The following is a 22,890-nucleotide window of genomic DNA, read 5'->3' as shown; positions in this document are numbered from 1 at the left end:
AGTGCTAAAAGGAGTACAGAGCGACTTCAACTACTTCCCACCGGGTCTGATCTTATGTTTAAGACACAAATGGCTCTACCAGCACTCCCCTGGTATTCATAGACACCGACTCTCACGGAAGATACAGTAAATAGTATTGATTAAAGGCTCTAAGTGACGATTTACGTCAACTAGCTTCAAAGCTCAGGGCTACACTCGAGCTGTATATGCGACGGCGGGTTTTCAAAGGGCGCAGACAATCCATCGGCAAAACCACCTGTGCTCCAATCTGACCAATGAAGAAATCATCTGGAGACTGAACTCAGTGCTACATGGCTCCCCCCAGAGCCCATTTTCTGCTCCGACTATTTTGGCAACTTAGAACTTTACTCCTAAGTAGTAGCCAGACTCTGCTGTTATTAGTACTGATAGCTCTGCATCAATATTGCCACATCGTTCGAACTCATTTGTATTAGTAGTATCACTATCCCTGACAATAACCATGATCTTCAACATGGCAGTTGTACATGATACTCCTGAAGCATCACAAAATGACTATAACATGAAAATGGGACACAATATACATCATAATAAGAAAGCATTGGTTTCCCCAGTTCAATGCCTCTATTTCCAGCGCAGAAGCCAGCCACTCACCCCCTGGGTTACGAACGAAATCCAAAAAGACCAATCTTTGCCCCTTCGAACCCCAAAGGTCTATAGGCTATAGCCATAGTCTTACCATGGACGGCCACACTCCCACGGAAGTTTGGTGGCAACAAAAACTTACTCTCCCCTTGGAGATAGACCCACCCGTCCTCTTGGACTTGTATATCTATTTCGGGCTCTACAGCAGCAGGGGCACTGCAGAGAGATGGTAGTAGTTCATACATTTCCATGTTCAACTGCACGTGGCGTCCATCTCCAGTGAATCGAAGAGTGGATAGAGGGCGTTTGCTGTCAATTCTTTGCACTTCACTGCCAGATCTCGGGTCCCAGATTATGACTGTCCCCTTGGGGTCGCCTGATGCTAGCCACCGTCCATCTAAGGAATAGGCTAAGGATCTGATAATCCACTCATGACCCTCGAGTGTCTGCTCCAGGGCGCCAGTACTTGAGTTCCAGATTTTGACAGTTCTATTTTCGGAGCTGGTTGCCAACCATCGTCCATCTGGTGAGAAAGTCACAGCTGTAAGCGCGGCCGTATGCCCTGCACACGTGTGTTGTAGGCAGTTGTCTGTTTGCCCGTCGATCATTTTCTCCAGGTCCCAGATCTTCAGGTTATTGTCTGTCCCAGCAGAGGCAAGCCATTTTCCATCCGGTGAGATGTCCATGGCTTCAATCAAATGGTCATGTGCCTTCACCGTCACCCGCGTGGCATCGGTCGCTTGGTTGTTGCGCATGATGTCCAGATCCCAGATTCTGATATTTAACCCTTTGGAGACAGATGCCAGCCATCGTCCATCTGGAGTGATAGCTCGTGGTGACTCAGACGTAGGATCGAGGGGGCCGGCCCCTGTATCATTAGGCGCGGTTTCCAGGTCCCAAAGTTTGATCAGGTTGCCTGCGGAGCATGATGCCAGGAGCTGCCCATTGGGTGAGAATGCCAGACTTTGGGCGCTCCAGAGATGGCCTGAGAATGTTCTTTGCAGGGTCCCAGTTGCTAGGTCCCATAATCGGATTGTCCTATCAAAAAAGTAGCTTGATACTAACTTCTGACCATCTGGTGAGAATTTGACTGCCCAAGCCCTATCCTCAAGGCTCCCCAAGGTTTGCTGCAGGACCCGATTCACTGGGTCCCAGACTTGGACAGGACCAGCACCGGATGCCAGTCGGCCATCTGGTGAGAAGGCCACTGACTCAACAACCAAAGTCGTCCTTTCAAATGTATGTTGCAAAGCTCCAGTCGTGGGGTCCCATATCTTGATGCTTCGGTCGTCGGAACCCGATGCCAGCCATCGCCCGTCCTGGGAGAAGGCTATTGACCGAACATGTCCCCGATGGCCTTTTAACGTCATAGGCAAACCTGTCGTTGAATTCCAAACCTTGACGGTGCTATCACCAGAACTGGAAGCCAGCAACTGCCCATCTGCGGAGATAGCTACTGACCAGACAGGGCCCTCATGGCCTTCCAGCGTCCTCAGTGTGTCGGTCACCAGGTTCCAGAGTTTGATGGTCTTGTCCTCTGAGCCGGATGCAAGCCACTGGCCATCTGGTGCGAATGCTACTGATAGAACCGAATTACGGTGCCCCACGAGGTTGTACTGCAGTGTACCGGTCGCTGTGTCCCACAGCTTGATTGTGCGATCGCCGGCACCGGACGCCAACCATCGACCGTTTGGAGAAAAGGTTACTGTTCGAACAGGTAAACCTCTATGCCCCTCAATTGTTTCCAATTCCGCGTTCCAAAACTTTTCAACTTCCGGCATACTGCTTACCCAAGAGGGAAGTTCAAATGTCTTTCGGATGATTGACTCCGTTGGTGCAAACATTAGCCCCGAACAGTATAATTGGAGCGGCGCCAGATCAACCATTCGTCGACATTTCAAGGTAAACCTTTTAGCATCGTAGAGAAACGTGGAGAGCTCAGAGCTATCATCGCCCTACATTTATTAGTCCTGCTTGGGAGCAGCCTGATGGGAAAGTACCTTGATAAGTGACGCTACCATCTCAATGTTCCGAACAATTTCGAACGCATATCCTAGGACGCACATTACTTCGGCCCAGTGCAGGAAGTGCTCCTTCAAGAATGAATAGACATTGGTCATCATAGCTGCAGAATCCTTGGATTGTGCTATATGGCGTGTCCAGTATCTGCAGGAATATTCGAGCTCTCTTGGTATACAATCGCTGACAGAGCGCCCAAGGGTTTCTTCGCTGATATCAACCCTCTTGAATCCTTCATATGGCAGATTGCAGATGTTCTTCTTCAGCCGACGTCGCATAATGTCGAGACATTTTCCCGCCAGTCCTTGATGCGCCTGACCCCCATCTACCCAGAAATCCGTCTTTTCTCGGGTTGTCGGATCAAGGAGAAAGTCTCGAAACGATAGATGCAAAATGCCCACTGGTGCAGACTCATCCTCCGGGATATTCAGCACGGCATGCAGTCGGCTGAGTCGAGTACTTATTGCCCTGGTAGAGATGCCAAGAAGCTCCGAAAGCGAAAGAACAGAAAGTGGAGCTTCCAGAATAACAATAGTACCAACCACTTCGTGGAATTCTTCCACGATCTTTTTTCGCCGGTTTTCACCGTGCGTCGAAAGTTTGTGTAGTATCGGAAGATAAGTTCCGTCGAGCTTGGACTCCTCGTTCTGGTACTCAAGAATCTCCGAGAGGCTCTCAATGGGGTCCAAGTCATAATCTCCAAAGACACGGCACACCGTCGCAGCGAAGATGAACAAAGGAACGGACATCTTGACCAGAGCATGAAATTGAACATCTCCAGGCCAGTCGGATGGTAGAGCACGCTCTTTAGCGATTCGATCCAGTTTGTGCCTCAAGAATAGTGATATATCGTGCTCAATCACGGGCTGGGGAATCCGGTGGAGAACAAGATCCCGGTGATTGTCCTTGACTCTGTCTTCCTGGAAGCCGAGCTGTATAGGTAGTTCTGGGCGACTAGTGATGAAAGCATGTAGCTGAATAGACTTCGATTCTTGAAGTCGAGGAAAGAGTCGCAGTAAGAGGCGTAGGTCCTGCTCGTCGTCACACTCATCCAGTGCGTCGACCACAATCACGAGTCTCCTCATATTTGGGCTTTCATCCATGCTACTCAACGGCTCAAGAAGGAGCTTCTCGAATTGGATCCTGAATCCTCTCTTTGAGATATCAGGATCATCTTCAATGGCCTTCGTGACTCCGGGTGCAAGGCTGGGGACCGCAGTGATGAGTTGTCTTGTGATCGTCGAGACGAATCTCCTTGCACTCCCACGGTCACCTTCGCCCCTCTTGAAGAAGTAAGTCGCTCCTAGCTGGCCCTTATCCTGAAACCTCCTAGCTACAGATCGTGCAATGGTCGATTTCCCTGTACCAGCCATTCCGTTTAACCAGAAGATACATGGACTGTCTGATGAACATCCCCAGTCATTTATTTGCAGAAGAAGCTCCTCCCTTGTGCCGGAAAGACACTCCTCCTCATGCTGATTATGGTATGAGTCGAATGAAGCCCCTTCGGCATCTGGTAGGTTGTAAAGATCGAATTTCCGATGGAGGTCCTTCAATAGAATGATGAATTCGTCAATCCGCCCGAGAAGCTCTTCTGCCTTGGCTTGACTCTGTAGGTGCTCATCGTGCCTGACCCATTGACGCAGCCTTGTCTCGTCACTTCTGATTGTTGCTTCAATCTCTTTCAACGGATGGCTGGTTACGGGAAAAATACTCTCCAGTAACCTCTCACCCACGCTGGATCGTTGCATCCGATAGACTTGCGCTGTATATCGTAGGATACCTTTGTAAACTTGAATGATGGCAACCTCAACCTTGTCCTGCGTTTCATATCTGCTGTCACGATAGTGCTCCTTTTCAATGAAGGCACATCGAGTCAAAACGTCCGTCAGGAACTCGGCCGATTGAAACTGAGCCTTTCGTATTTGATGATGGTTGTAGGTTATCTTTTGACGGATTTTGTTAGCTTCCACATCATCTTCGGTGACTCCAGCAAGACACATACTGTCAATCCTAGCAACACAATCCCCCAGGCAATTGATGCCGAGCCAGTCTGATCACCTGCCACAAGCACATTTGCGATTCCTCTGAAAGACAGTGTAGCGTTGAGGATTTTGTGGGCAACATCTCGAATGTTGATATCGTCCTTATCTGCCCCCTTCCTGATCTTCAGTCCTCCTTTCTGATACTCTTCATACTGCCTTTTTGTTGCCTCGATAACATCATCCACAATCTGGAGTGTCTTGCTACGTTGTAAGGAGGGCTTTTCGATTTGCTGCATGCCTGCGAGGACCCCTTTGTCCGCTGGATTTAATTCCTCGTAGGCAATTTGCCACAGGTCGGTTACGCTCACATCCGCCGATTGTTGCCTCATTTCAGGAGACTTTGCAGAATTCTGTACATCGTAATGTTGAGAATTTGGCACGGAGCTCTTCACGACAGACGTGTTCGCATCTTCTCCTCCCTTTATTCGCCGCCAAATTCTCTTTGAATACCGTTTCATGTTGAGGTTTGCTTTCGATATAATGCGCACTTTCCAATTGAGTTAGCACTGGTGAAGTTGGAATGCAGGCCGGAAGGCGTGGGCGAAGCAGCGTCTTAAGCTGCGCAGCCTCAGTACGCGCCGAGATGGCGCGCGGCTGAGTAGCGGGGTAGTTGGAAACATCCCTGTTAGAGAGAAGAGAATCTGCATGGCGATAATAAGAATATAACAAACACTACAGTCTATTGGCCAAAATAAAAATAGGAGGATTTCTGCCCCTGTTCCTGTCGCCTTGATACGTTGTCGGGGCGCTCAAAGTCAGCAGCATATTGGTTGGTGAGTCCGCATTGCCACAAACCAAGTCCTATGAGGTATTCGAAAAATTTGGAGAATATACCATCCCTCAATAATAGGTCAATAGCCTTTCCTAAAGATTTTCTAAATGCTCGCGAGTAGTGAGGAGTTCCTTGTTGGGGTGTCTCTCCTGTCCGGGTTATCGGCCGACCAGTACACGATGCAGGGGGGTTAACCGCCAAGGTGTGATCAGAGATGGCGCTTAAGAACTAAACCACGATATAATGCCGGAATTCCAGTGAAATAAACCGATGCGCATAAATTTTAGCTCTTCGAATGAGCAAGCATAGCGTGTAAAACCGATCATGATTTTTGTGACGCTGGGATCTTACATTGAACCCCAGTCATGGTACGGTCGCAGACGCCTCAGGCAGGAGTGTTGGGCATCTTGGGGCGGAAGAAGATTAAGCAAGCATCATGACAGGAAAAGTGAAAACAAGCATCACTATATTCTCCAGAAAATAGCCATAGTAAACTGTGTCTACAGCTTGGTGGGAGTTGTATGGGCCAGTAAATCAGCCTACCTAGCGTTATTGTCTAGGTAGAAGTTGAGAGTTGTTAGCCTTGCAAAAGAAACGAGAAGGCCGGATGGCACCAAAGCGGAAAGATAAGCGGTGACCTGGCTGGCATTCCACCTCCCATTTAAGACTGCTATGCTGCGCATTGCTGATAGTAGCTACTCGAGGCAGCTATCTTCCCTCTCGAGTAATGCTTCACAGAAGGCCCAGAGTGCCATAATCAGCATAGTAACCACGAGTGTATTTACCAAGATTCTGCTGAATCTTTCCGCGAGCGACGAATTCCTACCGCTTGATCCATCTGCATTATACGATATCACTGCTTGCTCTGAAACTAAGCTATGAGTGAGGATGCCAGACAAGATGTGATCTTTATGTGTGTACTCCGTACCCTGCCTCGTTAGAGCTTTGCCCCTTCCTTTTAAGAGTTGAGGCCCGTAGCCGACGCAGCGCCCTCAGCTGACAGGCGCAACACAACCGCTCAAGACTTCTATCAGGGTAACACCACGCATGCCTTGTCGGCAAAACTGTTTACGGCGTACAGGGGAGTGCTTCATCATCACGGAGGGATCTGGCCACCTGGAAGTCTGAACAGTACGTACATCCAGCTCCACAACATACCGCAGGAATAATGCTTGATGGCGCTTAACGCCATTTTCGACTCATGAATTCTAGCGATGACGGCGTTTACTAAGTTACTTTGAGGTTCGCCCGCACAACATGTTGGGATGCTGGGAGGGGCTTCATTACGTTGAGGATCCGACCGGTCTAATTGACCGATTGATATTGCTAAGGACCGGGCGGATTAAGTATGCGATGAAGACCAGTCGCGCCTCCTGGGTCGTCAAGTAACCCTGCCGACGGACAAGAGCTCTAGGGGCCTGCGGAGTAGATGAGCCCGCTATCTGCGCAGTCTAGAAGAGACATATGAGACAGTCGGGCCTTAACCCACCAGCAATCATCATGCTATCGACTTAGAGTTGATCAAAGTGGGCATGCGGACGATGATCCCCCCAAGTTAGTGGGGATCGGGATACTGATTAATTAAATGAGATGTTTTGGCTTGTGTTGCCACCGTACGATGATGTCGCCCTTCCGCCCTTCACAATCGACGTCCCGCATTGAGGGCGCAGCAGCGTGACGAGCTATCTCACGCAGATGTCATGATGGGGACGAGAGAGTGGCGGTGTAAGCCCATGTTGGGGGCTTTGCCGGGTCCTCGGACATTCACTAGCCACACATCGGAATGATTGGTACACCGCTCCCATTATTCTTCCGTCTAGTGGAGACCAACGTGGGAAGTTGGAGAGACGCATCTAAGCGATGGCGGATGGAGACCATCGGAACTTTGTACTCAGTACCCAATGATTGGCCAGCTTCGACCAATCAGAATCTTGCAATGGTCCCGAAACGGCCATCGTCCGGCGAATTCATTCGTTCAGGTTGCTGCTGCAGATCTCTCCCAAAACTCAACGTATTATCCAGTGCCGATCCTCACTCCTCCCTCATCCCCATCACATCAGACATAAGGGTGCGATAAGAGGCCTCAGTGTAAGTCGTCGCTCATCTATCTGAGACCGGCCAAAGAGAGCATGGCACCACCTCCAAAGCATCCTCCGAGACTACGCCAGACAGCCCTGGCGTAATGACAACATTCACCGCAATCGAGGGGCGAAAACTCCACCGCGGCCGTGAGGGAAATAGCATCGCACCTTTGCGGTGAGGGTCTGGAGTCAAAGGATGAAGACTACCCCTGAGTCGGATTAGTGGATCCGATTGTCATCGCCTAGCGCTAGATAGCTCCGGCATTCCGTGCGCCGCAGTCCTGTACGTACTTCCAATTTCACCTCATCCGAAGGTGTTGTGGCTGTGTCACTGCTGCTGTTACTGAGTACTTCGCCATAGTAGCAGCTGCTGGCTCTGAGACAATGACATACAACAAACGTGCTCGTCCCCGGCCAGGCTATCCCAATTGTGCAGTCATGCTCTGGGGTGCGGGTAACAACACAGCTGACACGATTGCTTGAAACCAGCTAGTCTCAGTTAGGTCCGAAGAGGGAGACGTGTCGGACTAGGAAACTACTGGGAGAGTTTATTGGGGTGAGGTCGCTTCTTCTGTCCGAGAAAAGCGCCTCAGTGCCGATGGAGTAAGTGGCTGATGTGTTGGGTCAGTGGCCATTCACAGGTGCAATCATCCCGCCGAGGCACGATTTAGCAGCACGATACCGACTAGTGGACTTCAGTAGCGATGATAGTCAAGTGGGATTCTGGCGTATTTGGCAACAGAAATGGCTGTCGAAGTCCACTATCACCGGGCAACCAGAACATCAACAGCCACTCAAGACTTGGAAGGATTCCCACTGGAGCTTGTTTCGACTTAGCTTCCGCCTCATGTCCAATCACCGCCTGACAAGAAACCCGGTCCACCCCATTTGGCCCCCCACCATGAGTCCCCTCCAGCAGCCCACTCAGTATACCTCGCGTTGCCCCTCCATTGCCTCTTTGGGTGTGCCGGGCAAGCCCCTCAGACCGAGATCTCGGTCGGCCAGGAGGATGATATCATTTACCCCTCCATCAGGGGAACAGAGGGGCCCGGAGGTAGGGTCAGCTCAACCTATATCAAGCCCTTCCTTTCCCCCCTGTCACCTCTTCTCTTTCCTCATCCACAAACATCTCTTTTCTATTATCCCATATCACTTCACTACACTTTAACAATCATGGGTTGGTTCAGTGAGTACACCTGCACACCACTCAATACATCTATGTGCCCGTAGCTGACGGAATCTGTACAGGCAGCGACAGCGAGCAGGCTCAGGCCGCTCAGGAGTTCAGCGAGTTCAACCCCCAGGGTGAGGTCACTGAGGAGCACAAGGCCAAGTTCAGCCACGAGCTCATCGGTGGTGCCGCTGCCTACGAGGCCATGAAGGCCTACGAGGAGCACCAGGAGAAGAACGGTTAGTCCAACCTCTTATCTCTTCCCCTTGATACATAATACTAATCTCCTCTCAGGCAAGCCCGACAGCCACGCCCAGGCTAAGGAGATCCTCGCCGGTCTCGCCGGTGCCTTCGTCGACCGTGAGTTCGAGACCAAGGGCCTCGATGCCTACGACCACTTCCAGGAGAAGCGTGAGGCCGCCAAGCGCCACGCTCAGGAGCAGCTCTACGAGGCCTCCGCCCAGGACTTCTAAGCGATTGGAATATGAGTTGGACGCACCTATCTGTTTATGATGTACGGTAGTGTGTATGACATGAAATAGAATATACCACAATGAACAACCAACAACACATTTTTTTCAATCCATTGTAGAACAGTATGCATGCAAGCTTCCAAGGTCAGTAGGAGTAGATAGCATCCTCCATGAGGGGTACTCTGCAACGTGGCAGTCGATGATCACAAGCCTGCATCCCACTGCAGAAGCACAGAGGGGCATCAGTGGCTTAACACGGGCTGCACTCCGTCGTCATCGACAGCTGCAGCTCACCAAACTGGGGAATACTTTTGAGGACAACAGAACCAAAGTATCACCAATTTGTATGCACCTTCAGGTCAATGGTAGTTGTCTTTAGGTAAACTTGTACAATATCCCTGTCGATATCCCTGCTACTTCTTTCCAGGGTCTTTTGTTTTTCCGGATATGCAGTTCCGATGAGGACCGCCGCGATTGGATTCGCAGTGCCCGTAGCACTGAGTAACACTAGCACCGACCGCGCCATTCCGACAACATCTGGCTCATTCGTCTGCTGTGGCTGCGGATGGCCGAAGAAAGAAGGAGGGGTAGTAGGCACTGCAGATCGAGTCTGGGATACTGTCAGAATATTGCAACAAATGTTTCCTGATTATGAATAGTAATCGCAGCCTAAGTTATTATAAGCTCCCACCATCAATTACAAATACTCAGTACTGAAGTGGTTAGTTGTTGTTCCTTCTACTAACCGGGAATGTACTTATATTTGTAGCTGTCCAGGTGATCCGAACTGAACTTTAGCAGAGTCCGTTAGCTAGCAGTAGACCGTTCTTTATCACAAGAGCAAATATCTCATAATACTCTTTAGAATTCTGAGACCCTCCAGAATCCCGAGCAACAATTGGAGCCAAATTCTCCGTACAACTAGTACTCAGCAAACCAAAGAGCATGATGCCTAATAAAACTACGCGCCGGAACCGCGGCTGAAAAAGGAGCTCTATTCTGCCATCACGTGCTCCACCGCTCCGCTGACCGCTCAAAGCGGCAGAACCTAGCGAACCTCGCTCGAAAAACCTCGGATTTAAGCGGATTTAAGAGTTTACGGTTCCCGGACACTCATCGTGGAATCTGTATAAAATTTGACCGCCTTTGTTGACAGGCTGGCAGAAAATGAGCTCTGACCGCTCACCACACCGCTTCAGGCGGCAGAACCTAGTCGACCTCGTTGAAAAAATCGCGGATTTAAGCGGATTTAAGCTTTTACAGTCTCAGAATGCTCACCCTGGATTTTGTGAAGTTTTTGACCGCTTTCATTATGAGGGGGCAGAATATGGTCGGTGCCTGCACCTGCTACTGTGTGACCATGATTTGTCTACAGCTACTCTCCTACTCTACTTTTGGATGGCTTATTACAATATGAGCTGTTCACTCGTAATCTTACTGATGATATGTAACAATAGTTTAGGTCCTATCAACGCGAGGTCCTTTTTACTACTACTACTCCCGAGGCATCAGATCCATGTCTGACTGTCGGCATTTATGAGACGACACCTTAGGCACTCCACATGGGACACAGCATGACCTAGATGCCCCTTGAAAGGATGTATGTAGCTGGCAACATGGCCTGACCACGAGGGCCAATTCTTTACAACTGCCTTCCAACATCTTACAAATGGCTAAAGACTCATGTAGATCTGGCCTGTTTTCACTTTGATTGACTCGCCACGAGCTCATCCAAACCCTGCCCCATGCTCATCATGCGATCCTATTTCAACATTAGCAATAACACCCTCAGTAGATGAGGACAAACTCACAGCCAACCACCCCGGCACCCATTGAGAAACAAACTTCACCGCACCACTATTCGGCCCGCGCCAGAACATGCCATGTCCTGTCGTACCTAGTACATCAGGCAGAATCAAATTCGCCAGCTCCTGTGGCGAGCATCCTTTTGGACTCGCCTCGCCCGACGCCCAGCGGGAGATGGTCTGCGCGATAGCTGCATACCGTGAGCTTGGTGGGAGGGTGAATGTGGGCTCGTTTGCGTGGAAGGGCGTCGTGACGGTGCCGATCATGAGCGTGGCCACGGATACGCCTAGCGGAGCGAGTTCGAGTCGCAGAGTCTTGGAGAGATTGCTCAATGCGGATTTCGAGGATGAGTAGATGCCTGTATCACGTTGTTAAATAATGTGACACTGCATGGCGACCGCGGGAAGGAGATTGATGTACCGATCCATGGCGTGGGGACTACAGCACCCACGCTGCTTAAGTTGACGACGCGTCCACCCCGGGATAGTAGCAATGGTGCTACGGCTGGTATAAGGCGCAGCGGACCCCGGATGTTGGTCTCGTAGACCTGCTGGGCCTGGGCGAGGTCGACGTCCAGCAGCGGCATGGTGTAACCAGAACCCGCATTGTTTATGAGAATATCAAGGCCTGCTCCGTGCTGCTCCACCGCCTGAACGGCTGCAGCTACGGATTCTGTCGAAGCACTAACCGCTAGACCAAAAACGATATATCGCGTGGTTCTAGCCAGGCGACGGAGAGATATGTGTCCCAACAGATTCTGGTGAGGTGACTTCAAGCTGGAGAGGGGTGACATTGGACAGAGTGGTGAGAGACGATGGTATTTTGCATGGTGAGCGCGCAGTGGCGAAGACGTGGTGGCCTTGATTGGCGAGCGCCTCGGCCAGGGCCGATCCGATGCCGTTGGCGGAGCAGCCGGTGATCAGGACGGTCTTAAGGGAGGGCATGGTGGCTCAAGCTCATACAAATCATAACGGGAGCAACGCTCGGTGGGCTGGCTTTAAATGCCCCCGATTGGCAACTGGGGCAGCGTCTGGAACCCTCGGGTATATCTTAGTCTGTGATGGTCAGGCAGTAATGTATGTGATCGTCCAGTCCAGCTGAATTCTGACAGGTTGGACGAGAAGCTATCCTAGTTTAGGAAGTCTCAAAGATGGCCCAGGATGGGCATCCCTGTTTGAGGCTGTATCTCGGCTCCTGTTTCTTTGTTTCCCCCCTATTGTGAGTAGGTTCCAATCCATACTCGTGACCGATGGCGAAATATGATCTCTATACTGTGATTATCTCATAGCACGCTTGAGGCTGAACGGTTCTATCTTGATTAAGAGTTAGTTAACTAGCACGACGATCTGGATTAATCAGCAACCCTTGTTACTCCCGCAAACTGCCAGCTGCATTTCGCTTTGGGGCTAAACCGACCGTTCTTTGTATTTCAAGCTGCTAACACTTTAGCTTGACACCCTATTGGGCATTGAGCAGACAACGCGCAGGCAGACCCACTGGCCGATCAGGGTCATGGTGGTGTCGCCTTATATAGCAGGCTGCATCTTGCCAACATGCCGTTCGATACAGCAAAGTAAGGGCATTTCCAGCTGACAGACCCCTGTAAGGGATAAACTGTATGGTTATTTCATGCCTTGAATAATTCTATCCTTGTTGGGCCACCTACTCCATGAACGCAGATCTCCTTGGTAATGATCACCAGCACCATAATGTGATCCGGCTGGCAACAGGTTCTGGATGCTTGCATATTACACACCTCAGTATGTAGGGAGTGAGTTGGAATAGATATGACGTTACACATAAGAGGATTGAAGCATACAAATAAGTAGATCAGACCTTCCTTGAACTTTTGCATTCCTCATCAATCAAAAGACGAGGATATACTCCCACGAATCAGACACCATGACCAGGTAGCGCTATGAAAATTGAAATTTATGGAAACCCGGCACTAATACCTCATATCCCAGCATCTTAGAACGTATCCGCGCCAATCAGCCCATTAGCCTCACTGAAGCCAAGGCCTACTTCGACGAGAGACCCCCTGTCCAGCCAAGTTTCATGCTAGGCGAATGGAAAGGTCTTCCTGTTCTGACGGGCAACAAGCTCGTGGAGATCCTTCAGACAGTCAAATGGGCTGGGAAGGACTTCCACGGAGTCGACCATGTGGATCCCATGGTGTGTCTTGACGATAAAGGTTGTCGGTTCCCCAACCTCTATTGGGGTGGTGCGAGGGTATGTTATCCCTAGTCTTGGTTGTATCGTCAATGGCTGAATGTTTGTCAAGATTCGCGAGGTCAAATATAATGACGTCGTGTCTGCCGCAATGGTCTATAATGAACGGCCTGTTATTGACTATTTTCGCTATGTTGATGATGATACAGTCATTGGGGTGATGGATAGTCCTGAACATGATAGTTCTAGCCAGGAGGAAGACCGTTTGTATTTTGTCTTGGAGCGGATCAAGTAAAAGATCGCACTATCTATAGAATGAGTCGTTGAGGCCTGCTGGTGATCTGATTCAGAGTGATTGACATTGTACTCTGGGATGGTAGTTCTACTTGGTACATATCAAGCAATATCTCTATCGCGCTAGGTCTCCACTCGCTTGAATGAAGCGGTCTATAAACTTTATTACCATGTAGCAGTCAGACCCCCTCCTCCTCCGTCCGTAGATTTGATCGTGGGCCGTATAGCGAGAGTACGTATGACCGTATAATGCGAGTAAGTATGAACCAAAGAGCTGTGAAAACAACAAACCACTATTTCATCTGCTAAAGCACATCAATTCTTGTTTCATGTCTTGCTTTCCTTGTTACTAGTCTCTAACTGCTAGATCCAAACATCATATCTCCAGGGCAAGATCCGGAAATGCTTGCTTCGTGCGTTCAGGCAGCGTCTTGAGGTACTCGCGCCACACATCACGACACTTGCTGCAGAGTTCCACGCCACCGAAGCAATGGGCCCTCTGTGCACCATATGCCTTGCGGTATACACACTGGGTACAATGCTGGCTGTCGGCTTCCAGCCATTCCGCCAAACCCGGAAACATGAGGTCATCACACCGGGAAAGAAGCATATCATAATGCTTGATATCGAGGGACGTGACTGAATCTGCATCCAAGCGGTTCCAAAGCTTGAAGTTCTGCCGAGTTTCGTTGATGATCTCCTCAGACTCAGTCTTACCAATGGTGAGCCCCTCTTCGACGAACCGATATCGCCGCATTGTCATGTGAATTGGCCCACCAAGGTTGCGGACGAAGTTGGTGACGATTGTATGGCCGGGCTTGCCTGCCATTGCTACATCCAATGTCCACAGGACTTGCCGCGCTTCGTGAAAAGCACTGATGCGCTCATCCTCCGGTATGTAGGCAAAAGTGCTGTTTGTCTCTCCCTCGGATCGATGCTTGAAGAAGGCCACCGCATCATACATAGTATCCCCAATCTCACACAGGATGTCGTACTGCGCGTCCGTATACCAGGTGTCGAGATCATTACAGGAAAGAGCTGCAGCAATTGTGAAACGGGCCAAGGCGTCACAATCCCGCATTCGAAACCATTGTTGTGGAGAGCCAACAAGAGCATTCACATACCGACGAAACATCTCACTATCATATCGCTTGTGACTCGCCTTCTCAGTTGTAACCAGAAGGGAGCACTTATACTCACGGACCATGGCGTGATGTCCCGGCGTATCGTGGAAGAGGGCATTCAAGACGGCATCAAGGTCGTAGCCTAGGACTTCGGGACCGGCAACCACGTCCACCATGTCTCCGCGGAACTCGCTGATGACACTGATAATGATAATGCGCATGAAAGCGACATAGCGCTTCCAGTTACTGTATTGTGGGATCACACACCGGGTGTATTCCCAAGCGCATGCCAGAATTTCACCCTTTACTTCTGTTGGTAGATCGATGCCATCCAGATCATGGGCTATGTCGCTTGGATAGAACCATTTGTTTTGAAGAGCTATGTTTTCTGTCGTTGGAATAAATGTTATCGCAAGCTTGGTATTTCATGTAGAGTTGAGAAAATTTCTGGACAATGCGATCTTACGCACCATCAGCTGGTTTAAATACATTAGCATATAAATTCTTACATACAGATTTCCTCGTTATCCTACTCTTTTCGTCATCGGACATCCGTGGTTTTGCAGGCACTGCGCGGCCCCGTGCGTTCCTGTGCAACCAATAGATTTTCATACACTATCTATGATTAGGAGTTTCCTAGAGAGATCGGCGAAAGCCGTATTGCGTATGGCCATTGATATTCCATCCGAACAGATTGTTACTGGCTCACGAGAAGTACTTCATTGGTAGTGGTGTTTTATCGGCCCTATCAGCATTGATGACCCGAAGGTACTAAATAGTAGTTCAACCGAAATGACCCACATAGCTACACAATCATTACTCCGTCCTGCAATCTTCAGCCACCCTTCTATATTGAGTATATTGCAGCCATGTGCAAGACGGTCGGCTTTGGTCAGGAATTAACGCACTTGGAAAATGAGACCAAAGATTCAAAGACACAGAAGTCGGTACGGATCATACGGACTCAGAATCCAAATCACTTCACTTCTCTTGAGATGATCGCTGCATTGCTAAACTGCATATGTGGATGCAGCTGGTGAGTCAGAATAAAACGCAATAAATACTAGAACCTTTTTGAAAGACCACGAAAATCGCCCCCCCCCCCCCGAATATAGCCTCGAAACTGAGCTGTATTCACGAAAATATCCACTATACCTTTGTACTCAGTAGGCACCTGAGGGGTCACATAGGAAAAAATGACCTGTGCAGATTGTGGGATGCTACTAATGTGAACAGAAGTTTCAGTCTGAGAGTTCAGATAATTTCCTCTTCAATGAAGGCGTGTGAGACTTCAATACTGAGTGTACTAGCCGACTCCGGAGAGGATGATTCTCGTGGACTCAGATATTATGCCTTGGATTAAACACTCAAATCACTCATAAGGGCTAGGAGAAGCGTCTCGATTACTAACGAGATGAAAGCTTTGGACAACCCAATTAGCATAGGCCTCTAGACCAATGGTAAGCGGGCTGGAACTTTCCTCGGGGACACCCGAGCTTCTTCTAGCAGCGTCTAAACATAAGCGAGGCTGGCGAGACTGGCGAGGCTGAGACCTCGAAATGCCTAAGCATGGCCTCAAACAATCTGTCTGGGCCCCGCGCGTTACGGTCTAGCCGATCGCACGGGGACACGGCCGCCATAGTAGCTTCGGGCACCGTGCATTTGCATCGGTCGAAGGTTTGATTTTGGAAAGGCTCAGCCGCATTGAATCAGGCTATAAGCAGGACACCGATCGGGTCTTCGTTGTGAGAGTTATAGACTCCTGAAAAGCCAGCATCTCCTTGACAGCCCTGCGTGTGACCATTTCCATCTTTTCATCAGAGCATAATGAGAGATTTGTTGCCAGACCGAACGCGTTTATGGCGTTGGCTGTCACTCCAGACGAGAACCTATCAGTATCTCCACCACAGCTCGCGAAGGGCGGAAGGCATTGAAATGGTACCTGTACACCAGGCCAGCACTAGTGAGATCACCAGCTGTACTCGAGACCGCGAACATCTCGTGTGGCCAAACCCCTCCCTTTCGTCTCTGAAGCTCTCTACACACCATGACAGCAAGAGAAGATGGGTACGGGGAGTGCTGATATGTACATACGCTGCCTTTGGAGTTTTAATGGTGAATATCACCCTGACCATTGTGGCGGCCGCCGTGTCGGTCGCCGGCCATAGCCAGCGGACGATGAGCTCGGCCACCATCTACAAGTACAGTTGCGACCGAACAAAGGCGTATACGACGGGTCTGCATCTGCTGATCAACGTCCTCAGCACAATCATTCTCGGGGCCAGTAGCTACTGTATGCAGTGCTTGACTGCGCCTTCTCGTGCCGATGTCGACCGCGCACATGGGCAGCGTGTGTGGCTGGACATCGGGGTCGCCAGCGTGCGGAATCTGGCATGGGCGGATTGGCCTCGACTCACCTTGTGGCTGGTACTTCTTGTAACCTCTTTTCCCATTCATTTGATGTATGCCATTATTCATCCTCGAAGGCGTTGGGCCTAACGACGAAGCTTATTTTCGCTTTGGGCACAAGGCAGTACGATGTCCAACTGGCATCGGCAGATTTCGATTTTAATCGCCTACCGGCCCATTATAACTCCTCGTACGAGGAGTGTTTTGAGTCAAACACGACAAGGAGCATGTCCAGTTTTTATGCGGATCTTCCTAGCTTCGAAAATCTGACCAAAGAGGAATGTGTCCGCAACGTACGCAGTGGATTTCCCGACAGACCTGGGCACTCTGATCTTGGTAACCAACAACCACACCACTGCCAACAAACATCTGCAATGGGTTGCTTTCGTAACCCCAGTTGAGAAACATATAGATATTATTCAATCCAGCTATGACTGACTCTGCGATCAAATCAGCAGACATTCATCCTCCTGCACCTCCTCGGAGCTCTTGAGTGTTCTTGACCAATGGGTCGCCTCGCCCCCCGTGCCCTAGGATAATCCAGTGATTAATGCCACCATCGAGCTTCCCAGTGGTTCATTTCCAGTCAATGGGAGGGGCTCCTCATTCGCAGGGATAGATACCAATGGGTGGAGTGAAGGTTTGACGCAGGATATGATAACCCTTGAACTGGAGCTTAATAGCTTCCCACTAGAGTATGCCCTGTAGCAGTACCTGGATAACTCCACCCATTGGCTCAACAATACGTGGGCTCAGGCTGTAAGCCTTGTGCCGGACGCGGGCGAGGTTGTATATACTTCTGATATCAGTATCCATCAGGTGGAGAGGCCACAGTACTCAGTCGAATATTGCTTGAGTCGGAAGCTCACCGAGCAATGTGAGCTGCAGTTCAGCCCGGCGATCTGCTTGGTAGTGATTGTTTGCAATATTATAAAGGTTCTGTGTATGTCATTAACGGCCTTAAGCAATCGGACGGACATCTTCCTGACTGTTGGAGATGCTGTGGCGTCGTTTCTGAGTAGACCTGATCCATCCATTGAGCGGATGGGCTTGGTATCTCGGTCGAATCTGTTCTCTGGACCACAGCCTTGGCCATCGTTCCGGAGGGACTATTTGCAACTCGCGGTAAAGGATACATCGCGACTCCCACTGTGGGCAACCCTTCCGCCTCGCCAGCGATGGACGCGAGCCTTGCCTACCAGCCAGTGGATAGCGACAATTAGCGTGTACGTGCGACGACATTTTGCGCTTGTGTCCACTGTCACTGACGCATATAGGTTTCTTACCCTCCTTGGCGTTGGTGGTTATTGTCTATCACAAGCTATTTATAGCTTGCGAAACGAAGAGCACTCCTCGACCTTCAGTGCGCTGTAGAAGCTGGGGTTCGGCTCGGCCACGCCTTATACAATTGTCTTAGCAACTGAATCGTCGAACGTCATTCACATGGCACTTCTTGCCAACACCCCCCAGATTTTTATCTCGGTCGGTTATTTCCTGTACAACAACCTCGTGACGCACATGCTTTTGGTTGCAGAATACGACGACTACGCGAGCCAGCGGAAGCCACTCCGCGTGTCCTGGCCCCAGGGCTCCCAACGATCGTCTTACTATCTCAGTCTTCCCTATCGCTACAACATTCCCCTTATGGTTGCCTCAATGCTCCTACATTGGCTGGTGGCTGGTAGTTTGTTCTTCTTCCAAATAAATTCAATTGACGCGCAGGGAGAGACTGTGGATGCGTTAAAGCTCATTGGCTGCGGTTATGGGCCGATTGCCATTGTTTTCGCGCTTATTCTAGGGGGAATGATGACGTGTACTGTAGTGGGTCTAGGCATGAGACGTTTTACATCACAGATGCCCATTGCAGGCAGCTGCAGTGCAGCAATCAGCGCTGCATGTCATCCAATAGAGGGTGACGAGCATGCTCTGAAGCCGATCATGTGGGGTGAGATTCCGGTGGCTGCAATGCAGCGGGAAGATGGAGACGACGCGGACGAAATCATCAGTGATCATGAGCTGGAAGACAGGAGGGATGGGAATGGTGGTTATTCGCCTCTGAGGAAAGACACGGCTGGCCAAGAGGGTGTTTATGGCCATTGCAATTTCACCTCGGGGGAAGTGATCATTCCAAACCCATTAAGACTATATATTTAGACCCATACATAATCGTCAAGCACGTTCCAGATCCATTTATCTATCCACCACTGAGCCTTTTATGTTTGTACAACCATAAGGATAGGCTGCGAGGAGACTCTTGTAGAGAACAAGGACAAAGACAGGACTCAGTTACAGTCGCAACGCCTACAGCCCGCAAATCAATCACTAGTGCATCCTTTTAAGGACATGACGTTATTTTGTCTGTAGCAGTGTTCAGATTAACGATGGAAAGAAAGACTGCAATGTGGGGACAAAGTTCATCCGGATCCCGCTTATGCTTACTTGTTTGATCGTCATTTTGACCCCCAGTCTTCATCATTGCCATCTATAGAGGAGATTGGACCAGAAACCTCCTATAGAACGAGCTCGAAACGCAGGGGGAATTTGAATTCATCGGCAATTACGACCGACCCAATGTGCAACCAAGCCACAAGCTTGCCAGGGGTTAACACCCTGAGAATACGAGCAATACCCATGGCTGATTACTCAATGAAAAGAATTCCTACTGGAGCACGCACTGACTTTATTTCGCAGCTAATTTGCAAATGACCATACACCGCAGTATTACTTGAGGAAAGCCAGTATGTCAAGCACTGAACTTCTCTCGATTTGCCTCCACCCACTCATGCAACCGGGTCGCCGGCCGGCCAAGGTACTTTTCTATATTGCCAACTGCAGGCCCATACCGGGGGCTGTCCATGAAGGACTGACCATTCGCCGCGTTCTGGCAAAATCCAAGCACCGATCGCGCGATTGGCTCGGGCAGCCCGGACTCATTCACCAAGCTGTCCAAGGCTTCATTCTCACCCACCTCAGAGACATTGACCTCCTTGCCAAGAACTTTGCCAATAGTCTTGACGGCATCCCCAACGCCCATCTTCTCCGCGCCGACCAGATTCACGTACGGCTCGGCCAACGAGAGATCAGTTCCCTGGGCCCTGTGGGCAATGATCGTGCCGCAAACACCTCCAATATCTTCCGGAGAAATCCAGTCAAAAGCTGCAGCTGGCCAAGCGAGCTTCACATGTCCGGTCTGAATGGGAGCTTTCCACCAAAGTGTGTTACTCGCGTAAAAGGCCGGCCGGACTGCTACATAACCATTCGCACCGAAGACTTCTTGCAGGGAAACCTCGGCCTGCGCGTGAACATGGGCGATGTGATACTCGGGCGACACGTTGCGAACATCTTCCTGAATGCCGAAGCTGCTCAGCAGAACGACAGATTCGATTCCTGCCTCTTTGAGAGCGGTAAAGCTCGCTCGCATGTGGTCAGATGAAGTCAGGTCGGTGTAGATGAAGGCGTGTTTCGCTTTGCTCTGCGCTACTGCAGTGGAGATAGTGTCTGGCTGCGAGAAATCGGCCTGCACTCTTTTGAAACCTCCCTCGCTTTCCTTCTCCGCACTAAGACCGGGAATGGGTTTCGTGGGGTCGCGCATGGCGAGATACACCATGGTTCCTAGTTCCTGGGCGGTGCGCGCGGCGGCCGAGCCGACCGCGCCTGTTGGACCAAAGACGATAACGGGAGCCATGTTGGTATGTGCAAGTGACTATCAGGATGTCTACGCTGTCGCTCTCCATATATAGCGATTGTCGTCGACAGTGGGTCGTGATTCTGCGAAGTTGTCAGCCTCGGTCTCGGACCCACGGCAAACCGAGAAAGCGAACCGAGAGGTGATGTAGTGATGTCATGTTGCTCCATCTATTGTATCAGTAAAATGGTCTCCTGCTGTATCATGGAGAGGGACCAAGATTGAAGAATGATAAACCGTTTGTCTGATAGAGAAGTGATGTATACCATAGTAGAAAAAACGATACCACTAAATCCCATAATACCGTCACAGCACTTTTCAACCCTATTAAACCCAACACAACAACATAAACCCATATATCAACAGAAGAAACCAATCACGCTCTCAACTTCAACATTATCAGACCCAAAACCCCCGAAACAGCCCCAACCTTCACCCAACTCTTCCAACTGCACCCATTGCCACCACTACCATGCAGTCATTCCCTGGCCAACCACTCCTCCACCATAGCCTCAAAATCCGGCTTATACAACCACCCTCCTTTGACTTCCCCTCTCGTCTTTTGCTCCTCCTCCTCCTCCTCCTCCTTTCCCCCATTATTTTCCCCAGCAGGCCTCGGCATCCTCCTCTTATCAATCTGCGCATTCAACGCCAACACCCTATCCACCCTCTCCTGTCTCCCCCTCTGCCAAACCTTCAACCCCCTCTCCAACCCGCCCTCCTGTCCCTCACACCTCGCCAAAACCAACGCATACGTAAACACATCCTCAAATGCCTGATTAATCCCCTGTCCCGCCGACGGCGGAATCGCATGCGCCGCATCCCCCAGAATGACCACTCGGCAATGCTCCGAACTCCACTTCTCCAGCTTGGGGACCATATAAAACGGCCACAGGTTAATCTTCTCCGCAGAGATGTTCGATACAGCCCGCTGCACTATCTCGGGGAACTCATCCGCCCCTTCACGCAGGAACTCCACGCACCAATCCTTGTCGTTCATCAGCTTGGTCCATCCCTCCCGGTCGAGTTGGGCGGATCGCTTCTGCCGCCCGATGAGCACCTCGGAGCCGTCGCGCAGTTGAGGCGCGATGACGAACGCCCCGTGGGTTTTGTTCATGATTGTTACGGGGATGTTATACCCCTCCGGGATGGCCAGTTGGGATGTAGGCACCGCGGCGGTGACGGCCATGGCGTTCATGAATTTGGGTTCGAGGTCTGGGTACAGGTATTTGCGGACTTTGGAGTGGATGCCGTCGGCGCCGACGAGACAGTTAGCGGTGGAGGTGGTGCCGTCTTCGAATTCCCAGGTGATGTTCAATTCGGTCTCTGTGATGACTCGGCTGAATTTCTTGTGGTAGTGGATGGTGATCCCGGCTTCGGAGACCATCGCGGAGAGTTCCCGGATTAGGACGTGTCGGTAGATGCGCATCCCGCTGTAGCCGTATTTGGCGGCGTTGCCGAACTCGTATGTGTCCAGGGGGGTGTCCGCCGGGGAGCGGAAGTAGAGGTTGTCGAAGGAGTAGGCTTCCGGGCGGATCCGGGTGTAGACACCCAGGGTGTCGAGGATGCGGAGGGCGTTGGGGGAAAGCATGATGGCTCCGCCGATGTTGAGCGGGGCGGAGCGTGCCTCGTAGATGGTGCAGGGGATGCGTTGCTGGTGCAGGGAGAGGGCCAGGGCTAGGCCGGAGAGGCCGGCGCCGATGATGGCGACGTGGGTGGACATGCTGTAGATGGTGTAGAAGATGAGTTTGTTGTAGGTATGGGATGTAGATATCATGCAAATGCCGGTATCGTGTAAATGTGTAGATGTGCTTTGCTATGCGATGCTGTGCTGTGCTGTCTGATGATCTCAAACTACAGCGGGACGTCGTTCCTTATATACCACACTCCTCGCCTTCATTCACAGGCATCCAGTTTCAAGTTTCCGCCCCTTAACCCCGTGGCCCGAACTCATCTCGGGATTATCCAGCTGCCCGATGCCAGCACATAATGGGGTATAGGGGGAAGTGTTACACAAACAGGTGACAGTGTTGGCTGATTGATAGTAGTAGAATGATCGACGTCGGGCGGAAGCTGACCTTAGCTGAGATGAGCTGGTGGTCCGGATCCGAACCCGGATCCGATGGAGTCGGGGTTTTGGGGATGGGTTACCCCTTTGGAATTGTCCGAGGAGACGACCGGGTATTGCCTGGTGTATGTACAGGCGATGGTTAAC

The 22,890-nt window shown here is 50.6% G+C and overlaps 8 protein-coding genes across 8 annotated transcripts; 3 read left to right on the top strand and 5 right to left on the bottom strand.

The window, feature by feature from the left end:
- Positions 1–380: 380 nt before the first annotated feature.
- BO87DRAFT_343739 (WD40 repeat-like protein) lies at positions 381–5,194 on the bottom strand. The gene is made up of 3 exons (XM_025620796.1): positions 4,649–5,194; positions 2,625–4,589; positions 381–2,579 (listed from the first exon to the last, which is right to left on the bottom strand). The coding sequence occupies exons 1-3, from the start codon at positions 5,144–5,146 to the stop codon at positions 642–644; spliced, it is 4,401 nt and encodes a 1,466-aa protein (XP_025475374.1). The 5' UTR covers positions 5,147–5,194; the 3' UTR covers positions 381–641.
- Positions 5,195–8,714: 3,520 nt separating this feature from the next.
- On the top strand, positions 8,715–9,185 carry BO87DRAFT_318717 (DUF3759 domain-containing protein; the record flags this gene model as incomplete). Its single annotated transcript, XM_025619813.1, has 3 exons — positions 8,715–8,731; positions 8,794–8,951; positions 9,007–9,185. The coding sequence occupies 3 exons, from the start codon at positions 8,715–8,717 to the stop codon at positions 9,183–9,185; spliced, it is 354 nt and encodes a 117-aa protein (XP_025475373.1).
- A 1,520-nt stretch (positions 9,186–10,705) lies between these two features.
- On the bottom strand, positions 10,706–11,935 carry BO87DRAFT_368027 (SDR family oxidoreductase; the record flags this gene model as incomplete). The annotated part of the gene is made up of 4 exons (XM_025621920.1): positions 10,706–10,947; positions 10,997–11,349; positions 11,412–11,674; positions 11,724–11,935. The coding sequence occupies 4 exons, from the start codon at positions 11,933–11,935 to the stop codon at positions 10,888–10,890; spliced, it is 888 nt and encodes a 295-aa protein (XP_025475372.1). The 3' UTR covers positions 10,706–10,887.
- An 894-nt stretch (positions 11,936–12,829) lies between these two features.
- On the top strand, positions 12,830–13,458 carry BO87DRAFT_446868 (DUF4334 domain-containing protein; the record flags this gene model as incomplete). Its single annotated transcript, XM_025628249.1, has 3 exons — positions 12,830–12,901; positions 12,959–13,223; positions 13,276–13,458. Exons 1-3 carry the CDS (start codon positions 12,894–12,896, stop codon positions 13,456–13,458), a joined length of 456 nt encoding a protein of 151 aa, XP_025475371.1. The 5' UTR covers positions 12,830–12,893.
- Positions 13,459–13,833: 375 nt separating this feature from the next.
- On the bottom strand, positions 13,834–15,304 carry BO87DRAFT_419309 (ABA 3 protein; the record flags this gene model as incomplete). The annotated part of the gene is made up of 4 exons (XM_025626940.1): positions 13,834–14,997; positions 15,052–15,057; positions 15,095–15,170; positions 15,291–15,304. 4 exons carry the CDS (start codon positions 15,302–15,304, stop codon positions 13,834–13,836), a joined length of 1,260 nt encoding a protein of 419 aa, XP_025475370.1.
- A 133-nt stretch (positions 15,305–15,437) lies between these two features.
- Positions 15,438–19,354, top strand: BO87DRAFT_410151 (uncharacterized protein; the record flags this gene model as incomplete). Its single annotated transcript, XM_025626299.1, has 7 exons — positions 15,438–15,617; positions 16,636–17,043; positions 17,112–17,283; positions 17,477–17,515; positions 17,810–18,241; positions 18,365–18,902; positions 19,230–19,354. Exons 1-7 carry the CDS (start codon positions 15,451–15,453, stop codon positions 19,352–19,354), a joined length of 1,881 nt encoding a protein of 626 aa, XP_025475369.1. The 5' UTR covers positions 15,438–15,450.
- A 324-nt stretch (positions 19,355–19,678) lies between these two features.
- On the bottom strand, positions 19,679–20,676 carry BO87DRAFT_380196 (NmrA-like family protein; the record flags this gene model as incomplete). Its single annotated transcript, XM_025624245.1, has 1 exon — positions 19,679–20,676. A coding segment is annotated over one exon (943 nt), but the record flags the coding sequence as incomplete, so codon positions are not given.
- Positions 20,677–21,153: 477 nt separating this feature from the next.
- Positions 21,154–22,398, bottom strand: BO87DRAFT_400898 (FAD dependent oxidoreductase; the record flags this gene model as incomplete). The annotated part of the gene is made up of 1 exon (XM_025625557.1): positions 21,154–22,398. One exon carries the CDS (start codon positions 22,396–22,398, stop codon positions 21,154–21,156), a length of 1,245 nt encoding a protein of 414 aa, XP_025475367.1.
- Positions 22,399–22,890: the final 492 nt, after the last annotated feature.

Source organism: Aspergillus neoniger, assembly GCF_003184625.1.
Source record: "Aspergillus neoniger CBS 115656 unplaced genomic scaffold BO87scaffold_42, whole genome shotgun sequence".
Lineage (NCBI taxonomy): Eukaryota > Fungi > Ascomycota > Eurotiomycetes > Eurotiales > Aspergillaceae > Aspergillus > Aspergillus neoniger.
The sequence above is the reverse complement of the archived record's forward strand: the minus strand, read 5'-3'. Positions and strand labels throughout refer to the sequence as shown.